This window comes from Strix uralensis, chromosome 1, assembly GCF_047716275.1.
Source record: "Strix uralensis isolate ZFMK-TIS-50842 chromosome 1, bStrUra1, whole genome shotgun sequence".
NCBI lineage: Eukaryota > Metazoa > Chordata > Aves > Strigiformes > Strigidae > Strix > Strix uralensis.
Window position 1 is genome coordinate 75,689,018 of NC_133972.1, and position 24,330 is coordinate 75,713,347.

The window sequence follows — 24,330 nt, forward strand, 5'->3', positions numbered from 1 at the left end:
GGTACAGGTGGTGCACATTTTGATTTCATTGCAAATATAGTCACACTATATATATTAATATGTATTATTTATAGATATGTATATATACCTATTTTATGTATGCGTTATATACTAATATGTATATATTTTAGTTTGTGCACACACATTAATATATATTGTGTATTTAATGTGTTACATACATTTAATAGGCACATAGCAAAAACACACACATGTGTTTGTGTGTGTATATATATATTTTTTTCCCTTCCCAAATTATGTGGCAGTAGTCTGCTGCACTTTTCTACAAATATCACCTCTACAACTGCAGAGCTGAAAGCAAGCTGCCAGGCAGGTAGCACAGAAGAGAACTACTCCGCTATCTGTGGGGTAGCGTCTTGTGGAGGAATGTACTGCACAGGTAAATGGAGGTTGTGCTCGTCTTCCCCGTCCTCTCGGATTGAACTTGCTGAACTGTTGCTTGGCAGCCCTGGTAGCTGAAGTTCAAATATAAATGTGTGGTTCCCCAAAACAGCATAACAAAGCAGGTGACATGATTAATTTTTTTAGCAGTTTGAAGGAAATGATGCAGTTCTGTTTCTTAATTTTGCCCCAGGGCTTCCCTGGTTGTTTGTGTCTGTTGCTTTTTTACTGAATTTATAAACCAATCATCTTGTCAGATTGGGAGGTAGAAATCATTTTGGCTGACCTGCACAGTGAAGACTATGGACTTGTGGTGCTGAACCACCAGTTTAAGATGTTATTCTGTCCTTTTTTGGGTCTAAGTCAATAATGGACAATCCATTAGTTCCCCATAAGTCGTTTCAATGGCTAATTACTTGCACAGTTGCAGAAATTGTTCTTTAATTATGTCTTAACATTTTTCTGAATTCGAGTTCCAGCTGTTGAATGGTATTATACCCTCTCTGCCAACCTTGAGAGCCATCTATTATCAAATTTCTACTCCCTGTGGAAATATTTAAAGGCAGCGATCAAATCAGTCCCTTTGAGGGTTTGTTTTTTTTGGTTTGTTTTTTAGAAGTTACATAGATTAAATTCCTCAAGGCTTTCACTTGAGGATATTTCTAAACGGTTTCTGGGTGTGTGTATGTTGTTTTGCTAAAGTGAGATAACTCTTGCAGTTGTCGGCGGTGTGAGTGCAGAGCGGGGCGCACGGCGGCTCTCCTTCCACTGGCGTGACGAGGCAGAGACGATCTGACCCATGTAATTATGGTTAAATGTGTCGGGAGCTGGAGCTGCGTTGCTGGCGGAGCAGCAGCTCAGCTGGGCTCCGAGTCAGCTGCTCTCTGGCTTGTGGCTGCTTTTGTGCTGCAGGCTTGGGGGAAGATGCCATCAACAATTGTGAAAGCTTTTTATTGCTCCTGCATATGGAGCTGTGTGAATGCGGGTGTTGGCAGTGGCTTAGCCCCTTACTTTGCTGACCTTGGATAACACGGTGTTGGGGAACTTGAGGACCTTTTTCAAGCCAAGTGATGGGTGCAGGGAAAGCCTACAACAGAGCTGTGTAGGCAGGACAGTGGCTGCAGCCTCGGCACTACTGGGAGCTCTGGTGTGGAGAGACTCCCCCATGTGTGTTTCTGTTTACGGTGCTGCTGTTATAGAAGAGGGATGAAGCCAGTATGGTTCATCTCAGTTGGGTGTGATGTGAAATGTTACTGCGTTGCTTCAGGGGGTGCTGAGGGAGGTCTTTGTTCCCACCTCCTGGGACCTGTCTCTTTGCTGGTGGCACTATGGCCCATGCAAGCCCCTGGGCTAGTGGGAAGGCAGGAAGATCTGCAGCAGGGCTGGAGCCTCCAGCTGGCACCAGGAAGACATCTTGGCAGCCTTGTCCCTCAGAAAATAGGGTGCTGGGTTGCATGCCATTCTTTTGTGTGTCCAGCATGTTGTCTGGGGAGAGGGAGATGTCTTCAGGCCGTTCACAGAAATACTTTGAGAGGGTGGCCTAGACCAGAGGCCTCTGGTGTGTGGTGATCATCTCCTTCCCTCCTGCAGGAGGAACTGTGACCCCTATGTCCCAGGGCCTGGGTTGTGCCTGCCCGTGGTTGCTTACCTGCTGCAGCTGGCCGCTTGCTCGGCACACGCCAGTGTGAAGAACAATCCTGTCAGCAGGTTTCACCCTGCCACTACTGAAACAGCAAATGTCACCACATGCTCCTTTGCAGTGAGCTGTCGTGACAAAGTGAATTTAAGTGGGATTCATTTATTTGTTTTTTATATATATTTTTTTCTGCATTTTTAGTCAGGGATGGAAGGGCCAGTGGGATCAGGAATCTATGGGTGTTTTCATGTAACTTCCAGCTCCTCAGGGACTGCAGAGTCAGGTGGAGGACAGGGCATGTTCATGGCTTCAGGATGGGCCTGGTGTTTCACAGGAGAGGGGCCTCGGGCTGACAGAGGCCAGGGAAAGCAACATGTCTCTGAGGATGCCTTACGTTAACTGGGCTTGATCGTTACGTGTGTCTTGTGTATGCCTGGCTTAAAGTATATAAAAATACAGGGTGATGATTTTTCTGCCTCTTGTTAGGGTTTCTGTGTAACTTGTCTAGGCTTCAGAGCCAGGAGCAGTGTGCCTGGCCAGAGGGCTCTTCGTCCTCTTTCTCGTGTTTGCTGCCCATTATATTAGAGATTTGTACAAATGCCAGTGAAGGGAGCAAGCGGTGTCCGCAGGCCTGTGTCTGTAACACGGATGGGTGCTGGAGGTGATTACGACTGTTCAATAACTGAGCGTGATTCCCTTGGGGATTTAATAAGTAGTTTCTGTGAAAACAGAAGTGCATGATGTCCCACCAGGCCCTTACCAGTGAGAACGTAAATGGGACGTCTTTGGGCAAGCTTTGTTAAAATCGAGCAGGCTGCAGTCCTTTGTGTTTAGTTGCTTCTGGTTAGGGCTGAAGTTACGTTGGCAGCAAAGTGGTAAGCTGGAGTTGTTTGTGTAAACCTGTTGACAAAATAACTGGATGTACTAGTCCTTTTAAAGTGCTTGCCTGGAGATTCTTTTTTTCCTGGTTGCTGTGGGTGTTGGGTTACAAAGTTTGCTGTCTTGGCCCAGAGCAGCCTGTACTCTAAAGCTCCCTGGGCATTGCTCAGCCTTCTTTAAGTATAGTAGCTTGTCCCTTGTGTGAAATGCACGCCCCACTGCCAAAATGTCGGCTGCTTTCACTGTGCTCGTTGTGTTGCGTGCGCACCCCCCCCCCCCCCTTTTTTTTTTTTTTTGCCAACTAATTTGTCAGTTTTGGGGGGTGGGGGGAATGTTTTTAATCACAGTTCAGCAGCTGAATGCCAGTATCTCACTAGAGAAGCAAAGAAAAAGCTATCAATGGTCACCCTGAACTATGCTTTTTTTTTTTGAAGTTGATGATGTTGGTCACTTCTTTGACACATAGGATGGTACAAACTCTCCTGCCTCCAGGTGGGGGGTTGCTGATGGGGCTTTTGGGGTTTCCAGTGTAGTGTGGCAGTATGCTGTGGTACACTTACTTAAATAAGGCCTGCCTAGAAATGTTAAATCTTTTTGCTTGGCAATCATGTAGCCCTTGAGGAATTCAAGGGCAAGAATGCTCAAAATAGTAATTTTTAAAGACCCCGAGACAATTATAGAGCTTATGAAAATATGATGACTTACCTGATCTCACTTATGTCTTTATATCAATTTGCTGACTTAATTTATTTGAATGCTAAAGGCTTTGGGGAAATGCTTTTCCAGGGAATTAATCTTTTAACTAAAGCAAGTACTAAATGTGACATACACTAGTATTCTTTTTGACAATATAGCATTTGTCTTCTAAAAATAAAGTAGAAAACATATGCCCTGTGGGCCAAATTCTACTTGGCTTTACACTGAGATAAATTCATTGTTAGCAATGTACAACTTCATTGCAACACTGGAATGAATGCAAATCACTAAATCAAAGAAAAAATCCTGAGCCAAGAGGCACAAACCAAGGCCAAAATGGCAACAAGAGAAGTTGGTTCACAAAACTTACCTCTTAAATTCCTGCAACATTCAATTTAGTGGTGGTATTTTTTTCCCCTCCTCTTAATTATCTGGGAGAGCACTTCCTGGCTGTGATAAATTTCTCCGTAAGGGATTCATTATGAGGATTTTAACAAATAAGTTTCACCTCATGTCTAACACCTGGTACACAGCTACTGCTGTTTGTAGGATAAAGGATTAGAGGGACTAATGCTCTGATGATACTAGTTATGTTTCTGTTCTCTGTTAGAGCTGATCAAGTTTAGGTTGCATTTTGTTACACAGTACTTTTCTTCAGCTTCTCTTTTTTTAAATTTAAAATTATCTGTGTAGGCCTAGGCTTTGGGGTTTTACTTGTTTTGTTTTTGTTTGATGCATGCAACTAATGTCTCCTTTCCGTTTCTGTCTTTAGGATGACAGCGATGGGATTCCCTGGTCAGAGGAGAGGGTGGTGCGGAAGGTCCTTTATTTATCTCTGAAGGAGTTCAAGAATGCACAGAAGCGGCAGCACGGCGATGGCATTAGTGGGAGCCTCAAGGCAGTGAACGGTGAGCTGCCTCTGTGGTACCACTGGAAGGACTCAGTCCTTTTCAATGTGGTCCTTCCACTGTAGCAAGGAAGGAGACCAGTGAACCATCTGGCATGCACTGTGCCCTTTTGATCTGCACAGAAGAACTTGTTTCTGAAGTGCTTAAAACACCGGGTTTGAACAATCCATATGTTTCGGTTTCTGGTGAAGCGATTGAGATGGGGGTCAGGGTGGAGGGTAGGTATCAGGCAGGAGGACAGGGACAGGCTGCTGTGTGGTAGAAAAGGAGGCTTCTGTGGTCAGTCTGCTCCCTGATGTGCCGAGTACCTCAACAGAGAAGGTACCCATTTAAAGGTGATTGGCTTCGGTTATCTTAGGGAAGGACAGTTGGACAGCATTTACCTACTCTATGTCATTTAGATGCAAGAAACTGGCTAACCAGCATATGTATCTCTGGAGGGATCTCAGTCCACACTTTCTGTTGTCCAGAGGTGAAGTAGTATAGGACCCACATAAAAAGATTTAAAGGACTGAGAGAACACAAGCGCTGGGACACTGGACTCCCCTAGTTTAGCAGTTCACAGAACAGTTGTTTAAAGATTTTAAAAGGAGATGAAGACAAGCATAGATTGCAGGGGCTTGAAAGGAGTTGAATTTTATTTATTTAATCCTTTGGCCAGTTATTATCTGTTGCTCCCCACTCCCTTACAGCTTGCTTAAAAAAGCCATGGTGTCCCGAGAGGTGAATATAAAATGTGTCTCTTTCAGATTCACTCCCTGACACAGGACCCTTTCTTGAAAAGGCTTTGTCATGCTGGCTTGAGCCTTGAAAGTGATGACTAGCAGGATTCAGATTTCTGGGCAGGCTTATGGTTTTCTCTTCACTCACAAGAGCTTATTTGTTTCTTTATGGAGGTTTATGGCAGTTCCTTTTAGGCATGTGCATAACTATACATGTGCTAATGCATTAAAGCAGCAGCTGGGTGCTTACTTGGTAGGTTATTCATATTTATATGTAGCTTGTGTTTTTGACATGGTGAGTCAAATTTCATTGCATTTTCACTGAGTCTTATTGCTGACAACGCAAAAACCTAGGGGAATGACTGGATAACTACAGGCAACGTGATAAAGTTACTGTATTGCGTAAGCAATTGCAAACTCCTTAATGTGATTAAAGAAGACCTCAGACTTCTGAGTTCAGTAATAATATCAAATACTGATCTGATGGGAAGGGGCATCTAGCTTTAGCAGCAAGCCATTAATAAGCTTGGAGGTGTACACAAAACAGCACTGGCTTTTTTCCCTCCAACACCTCTGCATCATTGATCTTCTGTCAAACACAATTTCTCTTGGAAAGTTTCTTATTCCATTGTGGGGGTTTTGTTTAGTCAAAGGAAAAAAGTCTAAAGGCGTGAAGCACAGTAATTGTGTGTTAGGAGGCTTTGATGGTGTGCCAGGTTACAGGATGACTGAGGTTTTTATGGTGTCTAGTTTCTCCAAAGGCAGCTTAGATGAAAAGTGAGTTGGCTGGGAATGCTGTGTCGATGCAGGTACCAGACGCAGAGTATGCTACTGGCTTCCGCTGGCAGCAGCACAGCTCGCGACTTCAGAGCTTGCCTCTCACATTGAGAGCTGTAGCGTTCGGTGCTTTTTCTTCTTCACAGAAGTAGGTGATCAGTTCTTTGGGGGTTTGTTTTTTTGGCCTTTTTTTGGTTTTCTTTTTTTAGCCAGAATGATATTCTCTGTTACTCCTTCTGTTTGCTAAATGATTCTTTAAATGTCCTGTCTCAGCGCTGCTCTATTTCAACATCACTGTCCAAAAGCTTTTTTTATCCACTCATATTTGGAAGAATGTTTCATTATACAGAGAAAAAAGATTTGCAAAAGGGAGGAGGATTGATAGTGTGTAGTGATATTAAGAGAATCTATTTAAACATATAATTTGTTCATTACATCTTTTAAAAAAACATAGGTATTTTCAAATCCACAGGTCTGTGGACTGGGGAAAAAGCAGGTCATCCTAAGAAATGACTGAGCTATTCTGAATTTAGGGAGATGTGGTATTTTAAGGGTGAGCCTTAGATCCATGGTTTCATACTGTTAGAGTAAAAAAAATATTTCCTTGCATATGTCCTTCCTTACAACAGGCAGGCCACAACCAGTGTTTCTTGCATGTTACTCCAAAAGGTAGCATGCAGTTAAATACAGTTTTATGTGAGTGATCTCTTTATTGATATTCAGCACCTATAGCTCTTGGGGAGGGCAGCAGGGTGAATCTATCTGAAATAATTCGAATTCTGGCTTGAATTCTGGTTAGGGTGCTTTGCCTCGCAAACATAAAGGAAAGTGTAGAGTCTGTGCTGCACAACCCTGTTGCTTTCCCTAGTGAACTTTAAAACTCCTTCAGCTGTTGAAAATCGAATGGGTCACCTTCCAGTACCTGGCAAATATAACCATTTCCAGGAGTTGGGAAGGAAGGGTCTGAGTGGGGTTCAAGCTCTCTGAGTGGGGTTCAAGCTCTCTGAGTGGGGTTCAAGCTCTCTGAGCTGCCTGCTCAGTGTGAAAGCGTGAATTGGTCTCACATAGTTTGGAGAGTTCAGGGGACTGTGAACAACTAGATGGCGGGATTTGATCTTAGTGCCACCATCTGTAGTGCAGAGAGAGTTTCTTTGTTCTGGTTTTATAACTGTCATCCCTTAAATTTATTTATTTATAGACTTGCAACCTGTAATTTGTTTCAGTAGAAAGTACTTACTTTTGGCAATAGAGGAAGGTAAAGTATGCACCAGCCCCTTGCAACTGGTGTCTTTAAGAATTTTTTATGGATTTAAAGTGGCTGAAGTTGCATAGACATGCTACAAAAGTTTCTTTGCCAGTGTTTGCCAAGCTACAACAAAACTTGTATGAAAATGATTGTCAGTGGTATTTCAGCTGTTCAGTACAGTAGTATCATTAATGATTTGTTGGCTGGACTAATGGTGCCTCTGACTGATAGTGCAAAAAGCGAGTTCATTTTAAATGTGAGAGACGGACCCATTAACAGGAGTCTTTTCTGTACTAAAGTTTCTGCAAGCTCTAAGATGTGCGGGTGGTGGCACAGAGACAATTAACTTCCATGCCTCTCTGAAAAATAAAAGAAAAATACAATTTTAAATAAATAAAAATTCAAATTACTTTTGGAGATTATATGTATTATAATACCTTGGCTGTCTCCGCCTTACTATTAAAAATATTTATTATCCTGAAAACAATCCTGCCATTTTCAGTTTGTGGCTGAAAACCCTGTTACTTAGGTGGTTCTGATTAAAGTAGTGGTGTTTTGTTTGGAGGTGGTGGTGTGTTTGCAAGTCTCCTTACCTTTTTTATACCTCCTTTTCACCTGATTTTTTGCTTACATGTTTGTGCTGCCAGTTATTTTTCATCCTAACTGTTTTTCTGCTTTCCTTAATCTTATTCCTTGCTCCCCACCCCCAGCTAGAAGGATTTCAGAGAAAGGTGAAAGGGTGTATTATGGCTGTTGTATCAGTGGATATATTGCATGCATATTTATGTTGACTCTAGATATTTACAGGGTACAGAATGACACCCTACAATGAGCCTTTGTTTGCTACGTGTTCCTCTCCAGCATGTGGGAATATAAAATCTGAAGGAGGTGCTTCTGCAGGTTGTCAAGAAACCCTCTGCAGCCCTAAATGGGATACTGGAAGTCTGATTATGGAAACAAGGTCGTGCGCTGGAAAACCCAGAGAGACCTCTTTAGTGATTTTGACTACTGCTGCCTGTCATTTGCGTTAGGATTTTAAGAATAGGGATTGGCATTTGGAATAGTGATACCAATTTTCAGACATCCTTGTCTAAAAGGAAAACTAATTCCCTTGGGAAATCGTTTTCTTCTTGTGTAGCTTAGAATGTGAGATAAGGCTGTAAAAAAGGCAATGAAAGGTGTAATTATTGCTTATGTTCTGTTTATGAGAATAAATCCAGCTCTCTCAAAAGAGTATATCGTAAAGCAACTTTTCATGACATAAGATTTTAAATTCTATTTTTCAAAACTTGCGATAAAGAAGAAATCTGTGATACAGAAGTGCTAGCGTTTTGAAAATGGAAAAAGTGCCAAAGTTTGCTTGCTTGTTTAAAGGTGGTTAGTTCATCTACAGAGATGACAAACCAGACATTAGAATTTTTCAAGCAGATAGTGCGTTTTCACCATCCATGCTTTGTCCTAGAAAGGTGTCATGGCAATTTCCAAACGTGTCAACTAGGTTAAGCTTGTGGCAAACATGGTCTAGTTGGGAAATCAAATGTATGCAAGGGAGTGCTCTGGTTCAAGGTAGGAGTTGGAAGTCTTGCTCATTTAGTAAATAGAGATGCTTAAAAACATGTAATTTTGCTATTCTGAGAGACTCTACCTTACATTTAGGGTTGTTAAAGTCATTTATTCATTTTATGTGTGCTCTTTAAACAGAGAAGGAACAATGTCAGCACTTCGATGGAGATGGTGGTCAGTCCACGGATGGCTGTGGGGCCCCTTCCTCCCTTGTGCTCGTCTGCTCCTGCTCTCAGCCTTTCCTGCACAAAGGCTAGCATGGCTTTTGTTGGAGGTTTGCTTTTTCCAAGGATGAAATGCCTCTGCACCAAGAAGCAGGACCCCCTGAAGCAGCCCGTGGGGGGACTGCAGTGCCGGATCCAGCAGCAGCAGCAGCCTGCTCCGACGCCAGGGTGTGCCCATCCCTTGGCTGCCGTGCTGACTGGCCAGGCCGGATGGGGCAGGCAGCAGTGCTATCTGGAAAGAGCTGGTTTTGACATGGTTGCACAGATTTTCAAGTGTTGCCTTCTTGCTGCATGGGGGTTTCTGTCCACGGTCCCCAGTGGGCCATGTTGGAACGAAGGTGCCCAGTGGTAAGGTGGTGTGGGGTTGGGTTCATCCGAGTCCAGCTTGTTGGTGAAACCTCTTTTCCCTGGCTGTGTAGATGGTACCCCCAGGCATGGCGTAAAAATTGTGACAGACGTGGTAGAAATGCCTAGACGCAGCTAAGCCGGGTGCTTCAGCTCAGTGCACTTGCTAAAAGCCAACTATGTAGGTGTAGCAGCAGCTGCCAGCAGGCCAACCGCATCTTCTTTGGGCTGAGGCCATGTCTCTCCTCTTCCCACCTGCACAGATGAAAACATGGCAGCCCTCAGGGAAGTGCTGTTGTCTCAGCTGCGCCCCTACGTGCCCAGAGCGACGTACGCCTCCTTCCTCCCTGGTACAGATACATAGGCTGGACCACCACCCAGCCTTTAATTTTGAACAAGAATGTAGCCCTCTTCGTTCATTGTGATGGTTCAACGATACTGGTAACTTTATCTTTTTTATTTCTGAAGGTTGCAATTAAATACTGGAAGAAGGTTTTATGCTAACGTTTGTCTAGGGAGCTTTTCACTCCATCAGTGATGTGAAATTGCATTTGTTGACAGTGGGTAATGTCTGTCTGTCTCCTAAGCTTTAGTAGAAGATTGTAAGTGTGCCAAGGACCCTTGTCTGTGTAAGTGGATTTTTAAAATGCATTTACAGAAACAGAAATACCCCTTTCAACATTGCAATATTTCCCCTTTACATTCAGAGTAAACAGCCTTTTTGGCTAGTTTTAAACTGTGATTAAATATAGATGTTTTCAACTAAAAGGTTCAGAAAATAGGCATTTGAGCAGATTTGTCATGGCACTCAACATCACTTTCACTTTGGTGCTTGCTGTCAAGTGAATTTAAAGATTAACAAATAAATAACAGGATGTTGGGGTTGGGCTCCATTGAAAATTTCCAAATCTCTTTTCCTTTCTTTGTTTTTTAGAACAGAATTTGTTTTCAAGTCTGCCAGGGACTTGCTTGCTCGTCAGCTGACACAAGCTCTTTTTGCCTTCTCCGTCATCACCCCTTATAAAATTTCTGCCGGCCAAGTTATGTCCTCGGTGATCTCTACCCAATTCGATTATGTCTAAATTGTACTCCTGTCCTAATACAGTGTTTGGCAAGACTGCCAGAAAATTTTGTCTTGCAGGACGCCCATCATCCTTTTTCTCTTAAATGTAACAGAGATGGATATATTTTTAACCAGAGAAACAGAGGAATTGTATCATTAATTTTCTTAAAACTTCATTTCATGGCCATCTAAAAAAGTTACTATTGCCTCTGAGTGAATTTCTAGTCAAAGTAAGTCTAAAAATAATCTTGCCTCCCTGCATATTGCTAATTGTAGGTAATGGAAAGTGAAAATGGCAATGAATAATAATCTGGAGAGGCATGTGCATAATCTGTAAGAGACTGAGTTATTGTAGGCCTAAAATAAATAAGGTGAGGAAAGGTTGGAAGGAGTTCAGCAGCGGCTGATGGGTCTGGTCCCCCTCCTTTCACCTCCTGTCTTGTGCTGGCTCTGCCATTTGTCTGCCCATGCAGTACAGCCAGTTCAGTGTACTAATGTGGCAGAAAACTAGCCCAGAGAAATGATTTTAAAAAAGAAATAATTTTCTTCTAGTTTAATGAACTACACAGGTTCATCAAGAGGTCGGATGAGCACCAACTGCTCATCTGGTGGCAACGAGGGGCCAGAGTACCTTGACTGCAAGCTGTAGGAGGAGGAGACCAGACTTGTCCCTTTCCAAAGTAGCAAGCTGGTCAGTTGGCACAGTTATCTTGTCTAACCACAGCCTCAGGACTGGTGCAGTTGTCTTGTCTAACCACAGTCTCAGATGCTAGAAAGAACAACAGTTGCTGGAAATAGGAGCAAAAAAAAGATGCAGCTTAAAAATTCATTGAAAAGTGCTTCACAACCATAGGTGTTAGATTTATGTATTTCTTAAAAAAAAGCAAAACCAAAACCAAACCACACAAAAAAACCCCCCACCACTGGGAATTTTACCCCACAGTGGTGAAATTCATTGCATTGACTGTCCATGAAGCAAAACTTTGCCTTAACCCCAACAGGGGACAAAAATTTTGTTTTCCTTGACTCAGGGTCATTCTGCATAGCTGCTGCCTTGAATTTATTGTTTGTATCAGCAGTCTGGGGAGCACCCTTGAGCGCAGACAAGCAGACTGCTTCATTCTGTCTTTGGCAGCCATAAAATTGCCAGCCAGCCTGTATTTGCACCCTGGCACCTTTTTGGCTGGCGTGTGCATCCAAAAGGGCAATGGTAGTTTTGCCTTGTAAGATTGCCAGCTCTGTCAAAAAATTGCACCTTTTGTCAATTCTGGTTTGCTTATTTTAGAAATGAGAGTAAGACATAACTTATGCAAAGCTGCTTTTTTTGACTGTAATATTAAGTGAAATGCACCACTTTGGATTCTAACTCAACCATTTCTTTGGCCAACAGGTAAAGAAGTTTAAATTTGTTAATATTTTTGGTTTATTACTAGATTTTTATTGGGATGTTAAAGACCAGAGACATCTGCTTAGAGCATTGTACTTCAAACTGACGGGTTGGGGTGAATGAAGTTCATGCCGGTGATCTGCTGAGATGAGAACTGATGGTTGGTGCTGGCCACCTTCTTAAGCTGTTGAGTTGTGTTAAGAGTAGATAAAGAGATAACTTGTGGTTTACATAGAAATCAAAACAAAATTAAACAGCTGTTAAAGGCAGTGTAAATGATCGAGTTCCACACCATTACTTGCCTGGCGGATTGTGCTATTGAAAGGGCTGGAAAACTTGCACGAAGTGCGAACACAAGGTGGAGAAGGCAGCAGCAATCCAGCAGTACGCTCAGAAAAAGTGACCACGATGCTCCTCTGTTTCAGAGCAATAGTTCTCAGAAGGCATGGGAGTGGGGAGAAAGGTACTTTACGTCTGTCTGCCCAGTGCTCATCATTATTACTATTTTAGTGTTTATTACAATATTCTAGTGGAGATCAAAGATTTGCAGGTTAGGATATTATGTAGCTGCTGTTGTAAGGAGGGTTTAAATTTCAATATTCCTGTTGCTCTCCCATTGCCCATGATTGACAGAAGGAAACTGTGCATTAAATAACTAGTGTTTTTAATTTGAAGGACAGACAATATGGGGTATAGCCAGAACAGCAGCAGGGAAAGAAAAATTCAGTCATTGAAATAGCAGACTCTATTAAGAAAATTGGAATGCAACAGGAAATAAAATCAGCATCACAAGTAAAAGAGTTTCAGTCATACACACAGGCTGTGTAATACAGTTTACTGTAGTCAGTTCTAGCGAACTGTCTTTTCTGAAACTCTGTGTTTAGCTTTGAGTAAGGTTTTTGCTAATTATTTTTACACTATAGCTTTGAGCTATTAGTGCAAGACTACATTTTGTGGAGCAGTTTCAGAGTATTGGGTAGAATACATTTTCAGTCTTCAAGGGCCTGTCTTGTGTCTTAAAACCTCCACAACAGTCTTTCCTTGATGTGGGGGGCATTTTAGAAATGGCTTGCTGTTTGAAAGCGTGGAAAGAGTTTGAGAACTATTTGGTCCAGTAGGGTGTTCTTAAGGCCATTAGGCTGTGTTTAATCAGAGCAGATGTCATGTGTGCTGTAAACCTTATCGTGTCAACCCTGGCATTAAAGTGGTTTTAAAAGAAAAAGTAAAGATTAGTGACAGATGGCTGTAACTGCTGATGGGCACAGTAGCCACTTCTGCAAGTTGCCTGACACAGCTGCCAATGCACATTACTCTTCACCTCAAATACCCTCCGTTACCTGTGTTCCCAGGCTTTGACTTGTTAAGCATACGGGTTGCCAATCGAAATGGATTTGGGGATCCTTGTAGTGACATGGAGTAAACGGAAAACTCAGTGGGTTGATATTGCATTATTTTAAGGTGTCATGAACCCACATTTGAACGTAGAATTTCTGCTCTGAAAAGCAAGAAAATCAGTCACCTTTTTGAGCAACGAAACTCTTCAGGAATTAGTCATGTTAGTTTCATGGCTCATAACAGTCGGGAGATTGGGCCGTGCTCTGAGCTCATGCCTCCACATTTCAGTTTGATGTCCATAGGATCTTTATGATTTAAAATCTCCAGGAAATCATTCTGAAATTACTGCTGTCTTTTGATAACTGATGGTGTTGAGAGGTTCATCACATAGCAGATACTTCCCAGAGCTCGTGAGTGAATGTTTTCTGAAAAATAAATATAGCTTAGCACGTATACTGTTAAGTCATAGCAGATTGCTCTACATCATAATAAATGTGCATGTATTTTTAAGTCTTTTTTGTGTGTCTGACTAGCACAGATTCATTACATGCAGTTAATGTGATGTTGTATCCAGAATTAGTTGAATACACATTTTCCATAACCTGTCTTTGTCCTTTATTTCCCAATTTAAATGAATTTAATACCTGAAGGGGGTGTCCAGTTAAAGGTGTAGATATAGAAGCCTTGTGCTTAGGGTGACATGGTATGACAGTGACAAGCTTGACTTACAGGTGTTGTTTCTGGTATATCTGAAGGAGCTTCTAGCTCTGAGAGCTAAAGGCAGCTGAGTTTCCACCCTTACCCATCCTGTTTTCACCCCTCACAAGACTGTTACTGAGCATTGCAACTGCAGTCGGGACGGTGCAATGTTTTAGATCTGTCCACTAAGAGGCTAACTCGTTCCAGATAAGCCTTGAACAGACAACGTTCATTTTTTACTTTGCTCAGAATTTCCTGTGCTTTGTTCTGCATCTGTTTGTGAAAGACTGCGTTATCTTTGAAAGCCTTCATCTTGTTTTCTTTATTCAAGCTATACACTAAAATGGAGAAAGGGAAGAGTTGGAAGGAGTCCAGCTGGAACTATCTGCCAAGGATCCCACAGAGGGACAGAGCTGGCAAACTCCTGAAACCTCTTCAGCTGACCTCTGGTGCAGTTTGGGAAGCCAGGAGATAAGCTACTTTTCCTGCAAAAGATTTGGCCTCAGCCAGCCGTTCTGAGTAATGCCCAAAGACCGCACCAGCATTTAATTGCATTTTTCTCCTTCTTCACTCATCCCTCACTTAGCTGCACTAGTGGCTGACCTTAAAAATATTTCAGTTCAGCCTCTTCCTAGTCTGTGTGCATGCTTGTAAACAGATGTGTTACAGGTAAATCACACCTTGACATGCTCTGTTTCAGTCAGGTTGCCTTGAAAGCAGGTTTTTCCTAAAACGTCTCCCTCAGACAGTGGTTGTCTCCTCCTGTGCTGTGAAAGGTGAAAGCATTTCATGGCCAACTGTTTTTAAAGATGCGCTGTTTACTGTGGCTGCAAAGCACCCCAGTGTTTTTATGTCATGCCTGCTGTGTATGTGGAGAGATTGAAAGAAGCTTAAAAGTGATGAAAATGGCACAGAGGGAGTACAGATTTTCCCTTTCTTCACAACGTGGGAATTTTCTCTCCGCTTCAGGGCAGAAATGCTGTCACAATGTTAGCACGAGGTGCTAGAGCAATGGTCCTCTCATACAGGACATTGACAAAAAGCATCTGTGTTGTACTGAGGTGTACAGGAGCAGGTGTATTGGATGGAGAGGGCTGAAGAGGAATTTCATCCCCTTCTGTTTTTTCCTGACCCCTGCTCCCTTGCTGTGATGTTGGGATCTTGTTTCAGAGCCTCAGGCTCCCATTTGCTCTCTGGCTTCGTATGCCATAAGGGAGCGGTAGGGTTGCACAGAGCCTCAAAATTGAGGCATCATGTGGAAGTGGGCTGGGGTTGGGGAGAAGCATACTCCTGTTACGCAGTCTGCATGCAGGGCTCGATTTCCCTTCCCTCCTGTTGGTTTCTGCGGTGTGTCTGTCCAGTAACATACTGTTTCTTCTTCGAGGATCCCAACTCCTCTTTAATATGATGATCTGCTTGACAGAACGGTAAGCAAATACCTTTATTGTTTTGCCAAGATAATAAGATCTGGTGCTTTCTACAGTAGTTGTTCTGCCTCTTTACATCTTGGGAGGTCAGCAGCGATTCCCTCCAGGTGGAAGCCATGAATAAGGGATAGAAGTTACCAGAATGTGGCTTGAATTCCAAGTCTTCTTGAAACATAGTTGTCACTACTCTTCTCCCCCCTCCCTGAAATCAATTGAAGATGGCCTTTTGTGCAGCAATGAGGTCTGTGGTTAGGGACTACTTGTCAAGCTTTATTTAGATGGAAACCTGTCCCAGATGCTTTACCTCATCTCATTGTCCTGCAGGGATGAACTTCAAATGCCAGTTTACATTTGCCTGGAACTGACCTTCTCTAATTGAAGTGAACAAGGCTGTCTTATCTAAGTAGATAAACACAGCCCATTTGCAATTGTAGATTTAAATGCACGCTTTCATAGATTACCTTCTCACAGTATGGCAGTGTCCTTGAATATGTAAAGTCTTAACAAGAGACCAGAACTGAAGAGTAAAAGCTCTTTGTGAAAGAGAGGTTTTTGAGCTGCAGACTGATGTTGATCTCTCCTAGGCTGGAGGAAGACTGCTTGGTACAAAGTCCCCTTTATGCCAGCATGGAAGGCGCTCCAATAAAACTGGCATGCAAAGTCTTGAAGGTTGATTAACATCCAGAGCATAACACAGGGTTATATACAAATACTCTGCTCATAAAGCAGAATAAATGGGCCGTTAGTTAAGGCATTGCTTAGCGCAGAAAACCACCTTTCTTTCTGTTACAGATTTAGACGTCTGCCATTAACAGCCTGGAAAGCACACTCTTTTTTAGAATAGTTGACTGATTGGAAGAAGGAGTTTTAAGAAACTGTGAACTTGAGTATCGGGGTTTATGGGGAAGATGGTTTTGCAGTCCTTCAATTTCCCTGGCATAGTTCGATGTTGAGGTGGTGTTGGATTACCATCTGGCTGGATCAAAATTATAACTGCTAAGTAAATTTCTATTTAAAGCTTCTCAAACCATTTTGGACTGAGTAGGGATAGTGTCATGAAACTAAATTTGCAGGGAAAGTTAGAGAGGAACAGACTCTGCTGAGAAAGACAGACAGCTCTTCAGTTTGTGTTTTCCTACTTCCAGGAGAAATTCTACCAGTACAGACAAAGAACTCGGACACTTTACCAAGGTTTTAGGAAAAGAACTTTCAGCTTTTGTCCAGTGACTGCTTTCCCTCCTGACCTAGATTGACCAGGTTCTTCTTCAGGCAACAGGAACCAGAGACCAGACTGAAGGAGATGATAGTGTTTTCCATGCCGGCTCTGCTTCCCTTTACTCAGGTTGAAAGCAATGGAAAAGTGCTGTTTTGGTGTTGTCTTGTCATGAGAAGACTCCAGTTCCCTAAAGCACTAAGCATGATAGGAAGGACCTCACTAAGCTTTTGGTTAGTGAGGTTTTCTCTAAAAATGAACACTGTTCTGCAGCTCGAAGAAATAAGAAAAGGCAAACACTCCTCAGCCCCAAGGTTTGGGAGCGGGTAGTAGTGCCAAGTTTAGCAGGGTTTTGGGAATTCTTCCAGTATGAGGAGGGAGGAGGTGCCCTCTACCTATAGGGTAGATTTTGTCCCGATGTGGCCTGTTAGGAGCAGAATAATATTTTGGAAGGCAACACCTACTTTCATAGGGAATGTCCTGCTCTAACTTAGGTGGGGACATGCCAAATGAAAATACAACTTCAGAGGAATTAATCTGTTAATGTGTAAGAAACTTCTACTGATTATATCAAAACTGTGCCCCGTCTTCCCCCAGAAGCTTATAGCTCAAACTGAATGTTTTGAGGAAGAAAGTGGGTACAGCCCTTCTGATTGAGACCTTAACAGAGAGCTTGTGCCTTGGTCAATGACAGGATTTAATTGCAGGAGCTCACACATCCATCAAAGAACTTAAAGAAATATGCTGCCTTGGTATTTATTTGGAAACTACAGTGAAAAACAAAGGGAAAGCTGCTAGAACCTTGCAGATTGCAGAGCTTCCTGTGATGCACATTTTCCCCCTCAAAATTCAGTCAAGTATGATCTGTATTTATGACTACGCAAGATACAGTTTTACTCTACGTACTAACCAGTGATGTGCAGCAGATGTTGCTGAACACATTTTGTGCCATCTCTAGAAACAGAGCATCTCAAACCTGCGTAGGTCCCTGAAACAGTGACGTGTGGCTTCCTTCCGAATTGCAGAGAAACTGCACCTGGTCCAAATCTAGCTGTGTCTGCTGCTGGCGCCTGGTCCTGAGGGATATTCCTATGTATACCACTTGCTCTCTGTGAAATGTAGGTCAGGATTTTTAACTTGTAATTGCTCAGAGGACAAATAATTCTCAGATACTTCCATGTTACTACCTGACAATTAGGAGTACTCCATCTCTTTCTGTTTGCCTTCATCTTCATCCTTTGTCATCATCCTTTTTCTTCCCTTTTAATCAGATGAAGGAAAATGTGTTTTCTTGTTTCCCTGCATACTTTTCCTCTCCAGCTACTTGCGTTTTTCATTCTGTCTTTATCCTCTTATTTTCTGTGCTCCCTTTGAAGTGGAAGGGTCGGTTCCTGCGTTGTGCCATGCCATGAGGACAACTCCAGGCTTCTTGCTGCAGGCTCAGTGTTACAGCCGTGGAGATCACAGTTTTGGTTTTTTTTTTTTTCTTCTTCTCCCCACCCCCCCTCCTCCCACAAACTCCTGGGCCATCCAGCCTAATGTGAGAGCAGATTGGCCTTAGTATTTGGAGAAAAGATCTATAATAAGCACTGGGGACATGCTGGTAAAAAGCATCAGCATGGTATACCAGCTCAGTTGGAGTACTGACTGTACATTAATTCTCTAACTTATAATTAGCTATATTAAATTCCAATTTTCTGAAAGGAACCATTATCAAATAACACTCTGTTTGAAATCTCAAAGAAACATAAGGAATGAAAGCTTAGTCCTCTTATGCTTTCATCTTTCAGAAGCAATCCCTATCTCAACATCTTGACCTACATTTTCTTTTTACCCTCTCCAAGAAACATTGTGTGGATTTAATGTCTCAGAAGGGAGGTAAGGATTTTTTTATGCATGTGTATGTGTTGACATATAAAGTTTGGGGAAAACAATGAGGCCTTCATGTCCCCAATGACCTTTTTTTTTTTTTTTTTAAACTTGAAAGTGTTTTCTGTAATATCTCCGAGGCAGATTTAAGTTCACAAAGAAAATAAATGTAAAACGTCCACACCATTCTTTTACAAGTGGTCCACTTTTATCTATCCAGGTTCTGCCAGAGCCTTTCCTGATTTTATGTTTTATGTACCAGTAGAGAAAAAAATCACTCTCTGTCTTTCTCATATCCTGCTTGCCACTTGGGATCCAGTCATACATTTTCTTTTTACCGTTAAATGGGATGGGGGAGCTTTTGGAGGGATGTGGGTGTGTTTCAAGTGATGTTTTTGTTCACGTTCATTCTCATCCTAACTGTGTAGCTGTTTGGTGTTATTAGTAAACAGCTTGACATGGGAGTTAAACCTTGGCCTGGGTGTCTTGAGCATGGGAAGAAGCAAAGACTGTCAGTGCATCAAGCAGCTGGTGCAGATAAAGGGCTAATCAGGGTTCCAGCTTTGACACTGACAATGATAATTCCTGCTCCGTGTACTGCCCCTGTTCCAAAACGCAGCACGGCGTACCCGCAGTGCTGCTTTCCCATTAAATTGGTCCATCCTTCCCTGTCAGTAGGGTAGCTCCAATACCTACAGTGTAGTTGACAACATCCTTTCTGTCTCATCCCACCATGTATGGCTATGGTTATAAAGCAGGACGTCTTCTCCCACTGCAGGATAAATGTTGCTATAGCCTCGCCTCATGTGGGGACAGGAAGAATTCTTCTCCCATTTGTTCAGTATGGTTTTGTTTGGTGTTTTTTGTGGGGCCTGGTGTGTGCGCATTACCACTTTGAACACACAAAGTGCTAAATACCTGCTAAGTGTTAATACCACTTAATAGTCTTTGTAGCTTGAGTTGGGCTTGGTAGAGATGCCTTGAAACAATGTAGAGAGGGAATGTTCTCACTCCAGGAGGACTTTTGTTGTCTGAACTGTTTCAGTTTAATATATGTCTTTAGCTTTTTATAGGGTACTGTGAATGTACAGAGGGATTCCAGTTGTCATTTTAGTCTTTTTTTTTTTCCCTCCAGTATTGTCACGTCATCTTGAAATAGAATTATGCAGTGTTTTTTTGAATATCAATAATGTACTTTTGGTCCTAAATCAGGTGCTGGGTTTTTTTTGTTATTATAGTAATACAGTGGTGAACTTCGGCATACGCACCATCTCTTGGGTATATTTTGAAAGCTCGCTTACTGTTTTCATCCTGCATTTCTATGCTGTTGCATCGCATGCACCTCCCACCCTCTCATCCCCATTTCTCTGATGCTGTACTTAAAACAAGAAATGTGGTAAGGGGTGTCAGCCTTTGGTTATGTGAATGGATGGAAAGAAAATTCTGTGCAATGAATTTTTGGTTTGGGGGGAGAAAAAAAAAATCTGTGTTCTTTAAAAAATGCAAGATAAATTACTATCTCTCCTTTGCTTATTTGGAAAGATAAAATCGTTAAATACACATGCCTGTATAGTCTTCATTGTATAAGTGTGTGTTGATTGTTGTTCCAAGGTTTCTATTAAGTCAGGAAACGGCTAATGTTGTTTACTTCCCCTTCTGATGCCCCAAAAAATGAGCAAAAAAAAGTTGTCTAATAGCAGCAGAATATTTCATGGTGGTGGAATTTCTTTAACTCTGCCAGGGGGTGTGTATTGGGAAGTCTCCTTACCATTTCAGAAGTCCTTTCTCCAGGTTTTCAAGTGGCTGGCCCGCTACCCCAGCTCTCATCTCTTCCCCCTGTGGTTCGCCTGTAGAGCTCACAAAAGGGAGGTGAAAGTAAGGTTAAGCTGCTGGTCTCAAGAGCTAGAAATAGAGATGGAAATTGCTTGGCATATGAGGAGCATTTCCTTAAAGGCTGTTACAGCGCTGACGTTTCATATGCTGATGCATCGGAGAACTGCATTAATGCTGGTGAGAATCAGTTGTTCCCCCAGCTGAAATGAGAATGGTCTCCACGTAAGCTCTGGCAGGTGGCTGAAGTTTACGTAAGCTCTGGCAGGTGGCTGAAGTTTACGTAAGCTCTGGCAGGTGGCTGAAGTTTACGTAAGCTCTGGCAGGCGGCTGAAGTTTACGCGATCGTGATGCCTTTAAGCTTGCATCGCTTTTGCTTTGGCCTGTGCATCATTCCAGCGGCGAGATCCTTGGAGCTCAGCTGGCAGCCGAGCGTGGGCTCCTCCTGCTTTGTCCCCTCACCTGCTTTCCAGTCACCGCAGTGCTGGAGCCATTCTGGGAGGGCAGGGATTTCTCCTAAGCATCTTCCAGCTACAAATTTATTTCCCAGCGTGTTTTTTCCCACTGCACGTGCCCAGCAGGTGGACAGCTGCTGTGCATCAGAGAGATGTCCACCATCCTCGGCCTTGCGCAGGAGATGGGCTGGGATCCTCAGCTTAGGCAAAGGCTCAGTGCTCGAATAGAGGTGAAATGTCATCGCTCCTGTGCATGCCTGTGGCAGAACAATTTGTTCATTCGCGTTGGGCTTTCATATTGCACATGTGATTTCAGTTTGCGGTGGTTTGTCTAAACATTTTACTGTCACTGTCACGAGCCTTCTCTCCTCTGACAATAACTCTGCAAACAGATTAGAGGGGGCTGAGTCAAAACAGCAGAGCAGCTCTTCATCCAAAGCATGAAGTGTACTACTCTTCCAACCTTTAATGTAAGTGAGGAAACGATACTCACTAAAAAAACCGACCTCACTAAAAAAAAAAAAAAAAAAAAAAAAAAAAAAAAATCCCTTCCCCTTGGAAAGGGGTAGATACAGTTCTGCAAGTACAGATTTCACAGAAAGGTTTGGTTTGGTTTGTTTTTTTGTTGTTGGTGGGGTTTTTTTAAGTAACGTGTTTTTGAAAATGTTTGAAATATGTTTGCTTACTATACGGAAAAAAATCTTTTTATGGCCACATTGCTGTTTCATACATTAAAATCATGCCAAGTATTAAAAACCCCTATATATCTATTTATTATCAATTCAGCAAGCTAGATGTAAAACCAGTGACAAGGAGGAAGGTGTCCCAAAAGTTCAAAGGCTGAGTTTTGAGGGCTTTCCAGGTGTTTGAGTTTTTCTGTTGTTTTACGGGCCTTGTAGCTGCTTTCTGTGAAGGAGAGGAAATGAACGGTATGCTGGGTAGCTGGTGTCAAGGGGAAGGGTCCACTCCCAGGAAAAGCAGCTGCTGGTTTTGCCCCAAAGAGAATCACCTTTCCCTACTAGCAGCGAGGCACCAAGCATCGTGAATGAAATTTGGGGTTGCAGACTAAAGCTTGGGAAACCAATGACTTAAAAGAAAATGTTTGAGAATTGCTCGGGCAGCTTTCTTCCCTCCTCTCCTCCTGGGATGTCACAGGCCCTTATGCTGATGTGGTTGTCAAACCTACGTTAAGGCAATCAACAGATATGTGAGCACTCAGGCTGGCAGGGAATTGAAAATTTTGGCTGCAGGCAGTGCCGGTGCATCCCTGGTGTTGCAGGAGGCCTCCTGCCTCCCTGCTGTGCGGAGCTGCCTGCCGTCCAGCCCGGCTGCCCTGACCTCCTGGGGCAGGGGAGGGCTGTCTGGCATGTTGCTGAAGAGTCTAGGGTGTTAAGTTAGAAGTGTATGTAGCCTATTTTTTTTTTTTAAACTCAGTGATATTTAATTGCTCTAAACCCAGAGATCATAATTCAAGCGCTTAGTAGAAGGAGGTGGCATGCCAGGAAAAAAAAAAAAATCCTTGTCAGCGGAAGAGTTGACAGCTTGACTCCTGGAGCTGGCTGATGGATGATCTCAGAGTTAGGGAGGGCATGTTCACTAAAAAGTTATTGAAAATGTGGAGTGAAAGTAATTAAAATGGTTTAATTCAAATATCTGTCATATGTAACTTGAGTTCTTGTAGAACATCTAGCATTTAGCTCAATTACTTTTTCCCAGGACAGGAGGAGGACTTTTCCCCTCCTTTTCTTTGACTGAAAGCTCAGAGTATTTCCAGTGAAGGGAGGGCTGAATCCATACCCACATCTTCTGGCTACATGGAAAGGTCGCTGCCGTTGCGTGGTCAGGCTGCGTGTTCTTGCAGCAAACAAGATCTTCATAGCTCATGTCACATCAGGGGGAAAAATACTTCTTCTATCTGTCTGGAGGGCTGCCCATGCTCCTGGCAAAAGTCATGAAAGGCAAATCCTCAATGACATGCATTAAAATATCAAGTGGGACTATGCAATTAGAAGTATGTCATTCAGCATTTGCCTTTCATGGCTTTTGTCACACAGGGGCAGAATTAAAGACAATTAAGCTGGGGATAACCTCCCGAAAAGGTCTTTCTGGCACTTCTCTTGGCCTTTCCCCATCCTTTTTCCTACGGTACGCTTCTGTACTAGAACCTCCTCCAGTTCTGAGTCTGGTGTTTTGTGCACTTTTGAGGTGTATGTAGAAGTCAAGGTCCACATTTATTTCTCTGATCATTTAATTTAATTTGGATTACTTGAGAAAGAAGCAACTCGGGCTGCCTGTTCTTGCTGCCTCCCGTTTGCAAATGGAGGAGGGCTGGCCGGGACCTGGTCCTTCAAAGGATTGTGGAGGTTACTGAAGTGCCATGCCACAGGCTGAGTGCCTGCAGCCAGCTCTCCGCACTCCTCTGAAGGCCCGGTCCTTTGCCCCCTGCTGCCAGCAGCTGCCTTCACGGGGGGAAGATGCTGACTGTCTGTGACACTGGTTTCAGAAACGGGCCTTTCGTCACCTCCGTCTGCCGAGATCGTAAGCCCGGCCTGTTTGTGTGATTCCCTCACTGCAGATCAGTAGGAACCGTGCTTCATTAGAGGAAAAACGTGTAGCAAATGTTCGTCAAGATGCTGTTTTGCTATTGTATCTGGTTTCACGCAGATACTGTTTTTGAACTATACGGCCTGTAAGGGTTTCCTAGAAGTGGTAACAAATATAGCCAAGCCTTGCTAAGCCTCTGGGTTTTAGCTGCACATTTCTCCCTTTTCAGGCTTGCAAGTATTCATTGTTAGCAGTGAGACATTGCATGCCTTTTTATTTCCCTTGTTTTATTTGCACATTCATATGTTGCTTTTTCTCCCAATTAACAGGCTCTTCCTTGCCTCACTGTGTTTGCCTTCACCTTCTTTCTTCCTCCTTCGTTTATACTCTGTGGAGACACAATTGCTAATTTTTACTTTCTAGTGCAGAATAGCTGTTGTCTGGAGACGTGCTCTTGGCATAGCTTTCCTTCTCATGTTACTTAAAATACCAGAATGTCTCTCTCTTTTTTTTTTTTTTTTTTTTTTTTTCATTTTTACTAATCTGTCTAGTCCCTTGGTGCCGAGGTATGGGTATTTTTGAAGTGTGGGTTTACTGTTCCTTTGTCCATCCATTCCTAGTGGAAGCTTAACACTGAAACTGGATAAGGTATGTCACTGAGTCTAAAAGTATATCACTGTGATGCTGAGGTGGGGGGAAATAACTGAGTAAAAAATGGAACTGCTAGTGGTGCATTACAGTTAAGATGGATCTGTAAGTGCTTCAGAAGGAGGAAGAATTGCCCTCCCTTGGTGCTCACATATAGGTGACAAAGACCTTAAATGCTGACTAGCTTGCTTTACTTAATTCTTATTTACCAGAATAATCCATGCTCTCTCCCTCACATGAGGGGATATTTGAGAAGAACAAGCAAAAATGCTTTGGAAACTGAGTCAGTAACTTTTCTCCAAATAACTGTCAAATAGATACAAACCAAATGAAAGTGGAAAGAACAGAACATTTTAAAATGAAATGCTTTCTTTCACAGGCATGTCAAGGGTTTTCTTTACTCTCTCCTCTCATGGGATGTTACCCCACTGGTTCTCCATTCAGCCGTTAAATTCCCCAGAAAAG

The 24,330-nt window shown here is 42.8% G+C and overlaps 1 protein-coding gene across 7 annotated transcripts in view; it reads left to right on the forward strand.

The window, feature by feature from the left end:
* Positions 1–24,330, forward strand: part of JARID2 (jumonji and AT-rich interaction domain containing 2) — a 225,224-nt gene that overhangs the window by 92,887 nt on the left and 108,007 nt on the right. For 6 of the 7 annotated variants that reach the window (XR_012629258.1, XM_074871264.1, XM_074871234.1 and 3 more), the window contains one exon: positions 4,383–4,518. Coding sequence is in view for 2 of the 7 variants with exons in the window: in XM_074871234.1 (XP_074727335.1) it covers positions 4,383–4,518 (136 nt within the window). In the remaining 5 variants the exon portion in view is untranslated. Of the gene's footprint in view, positions 1–1,118; positions 1,201–4,382; positions 4,519–24,330 lie in introns of all 7 variants that reach the window. The other variant, XM_074871254.1, reaches the window with a different exon arrangement.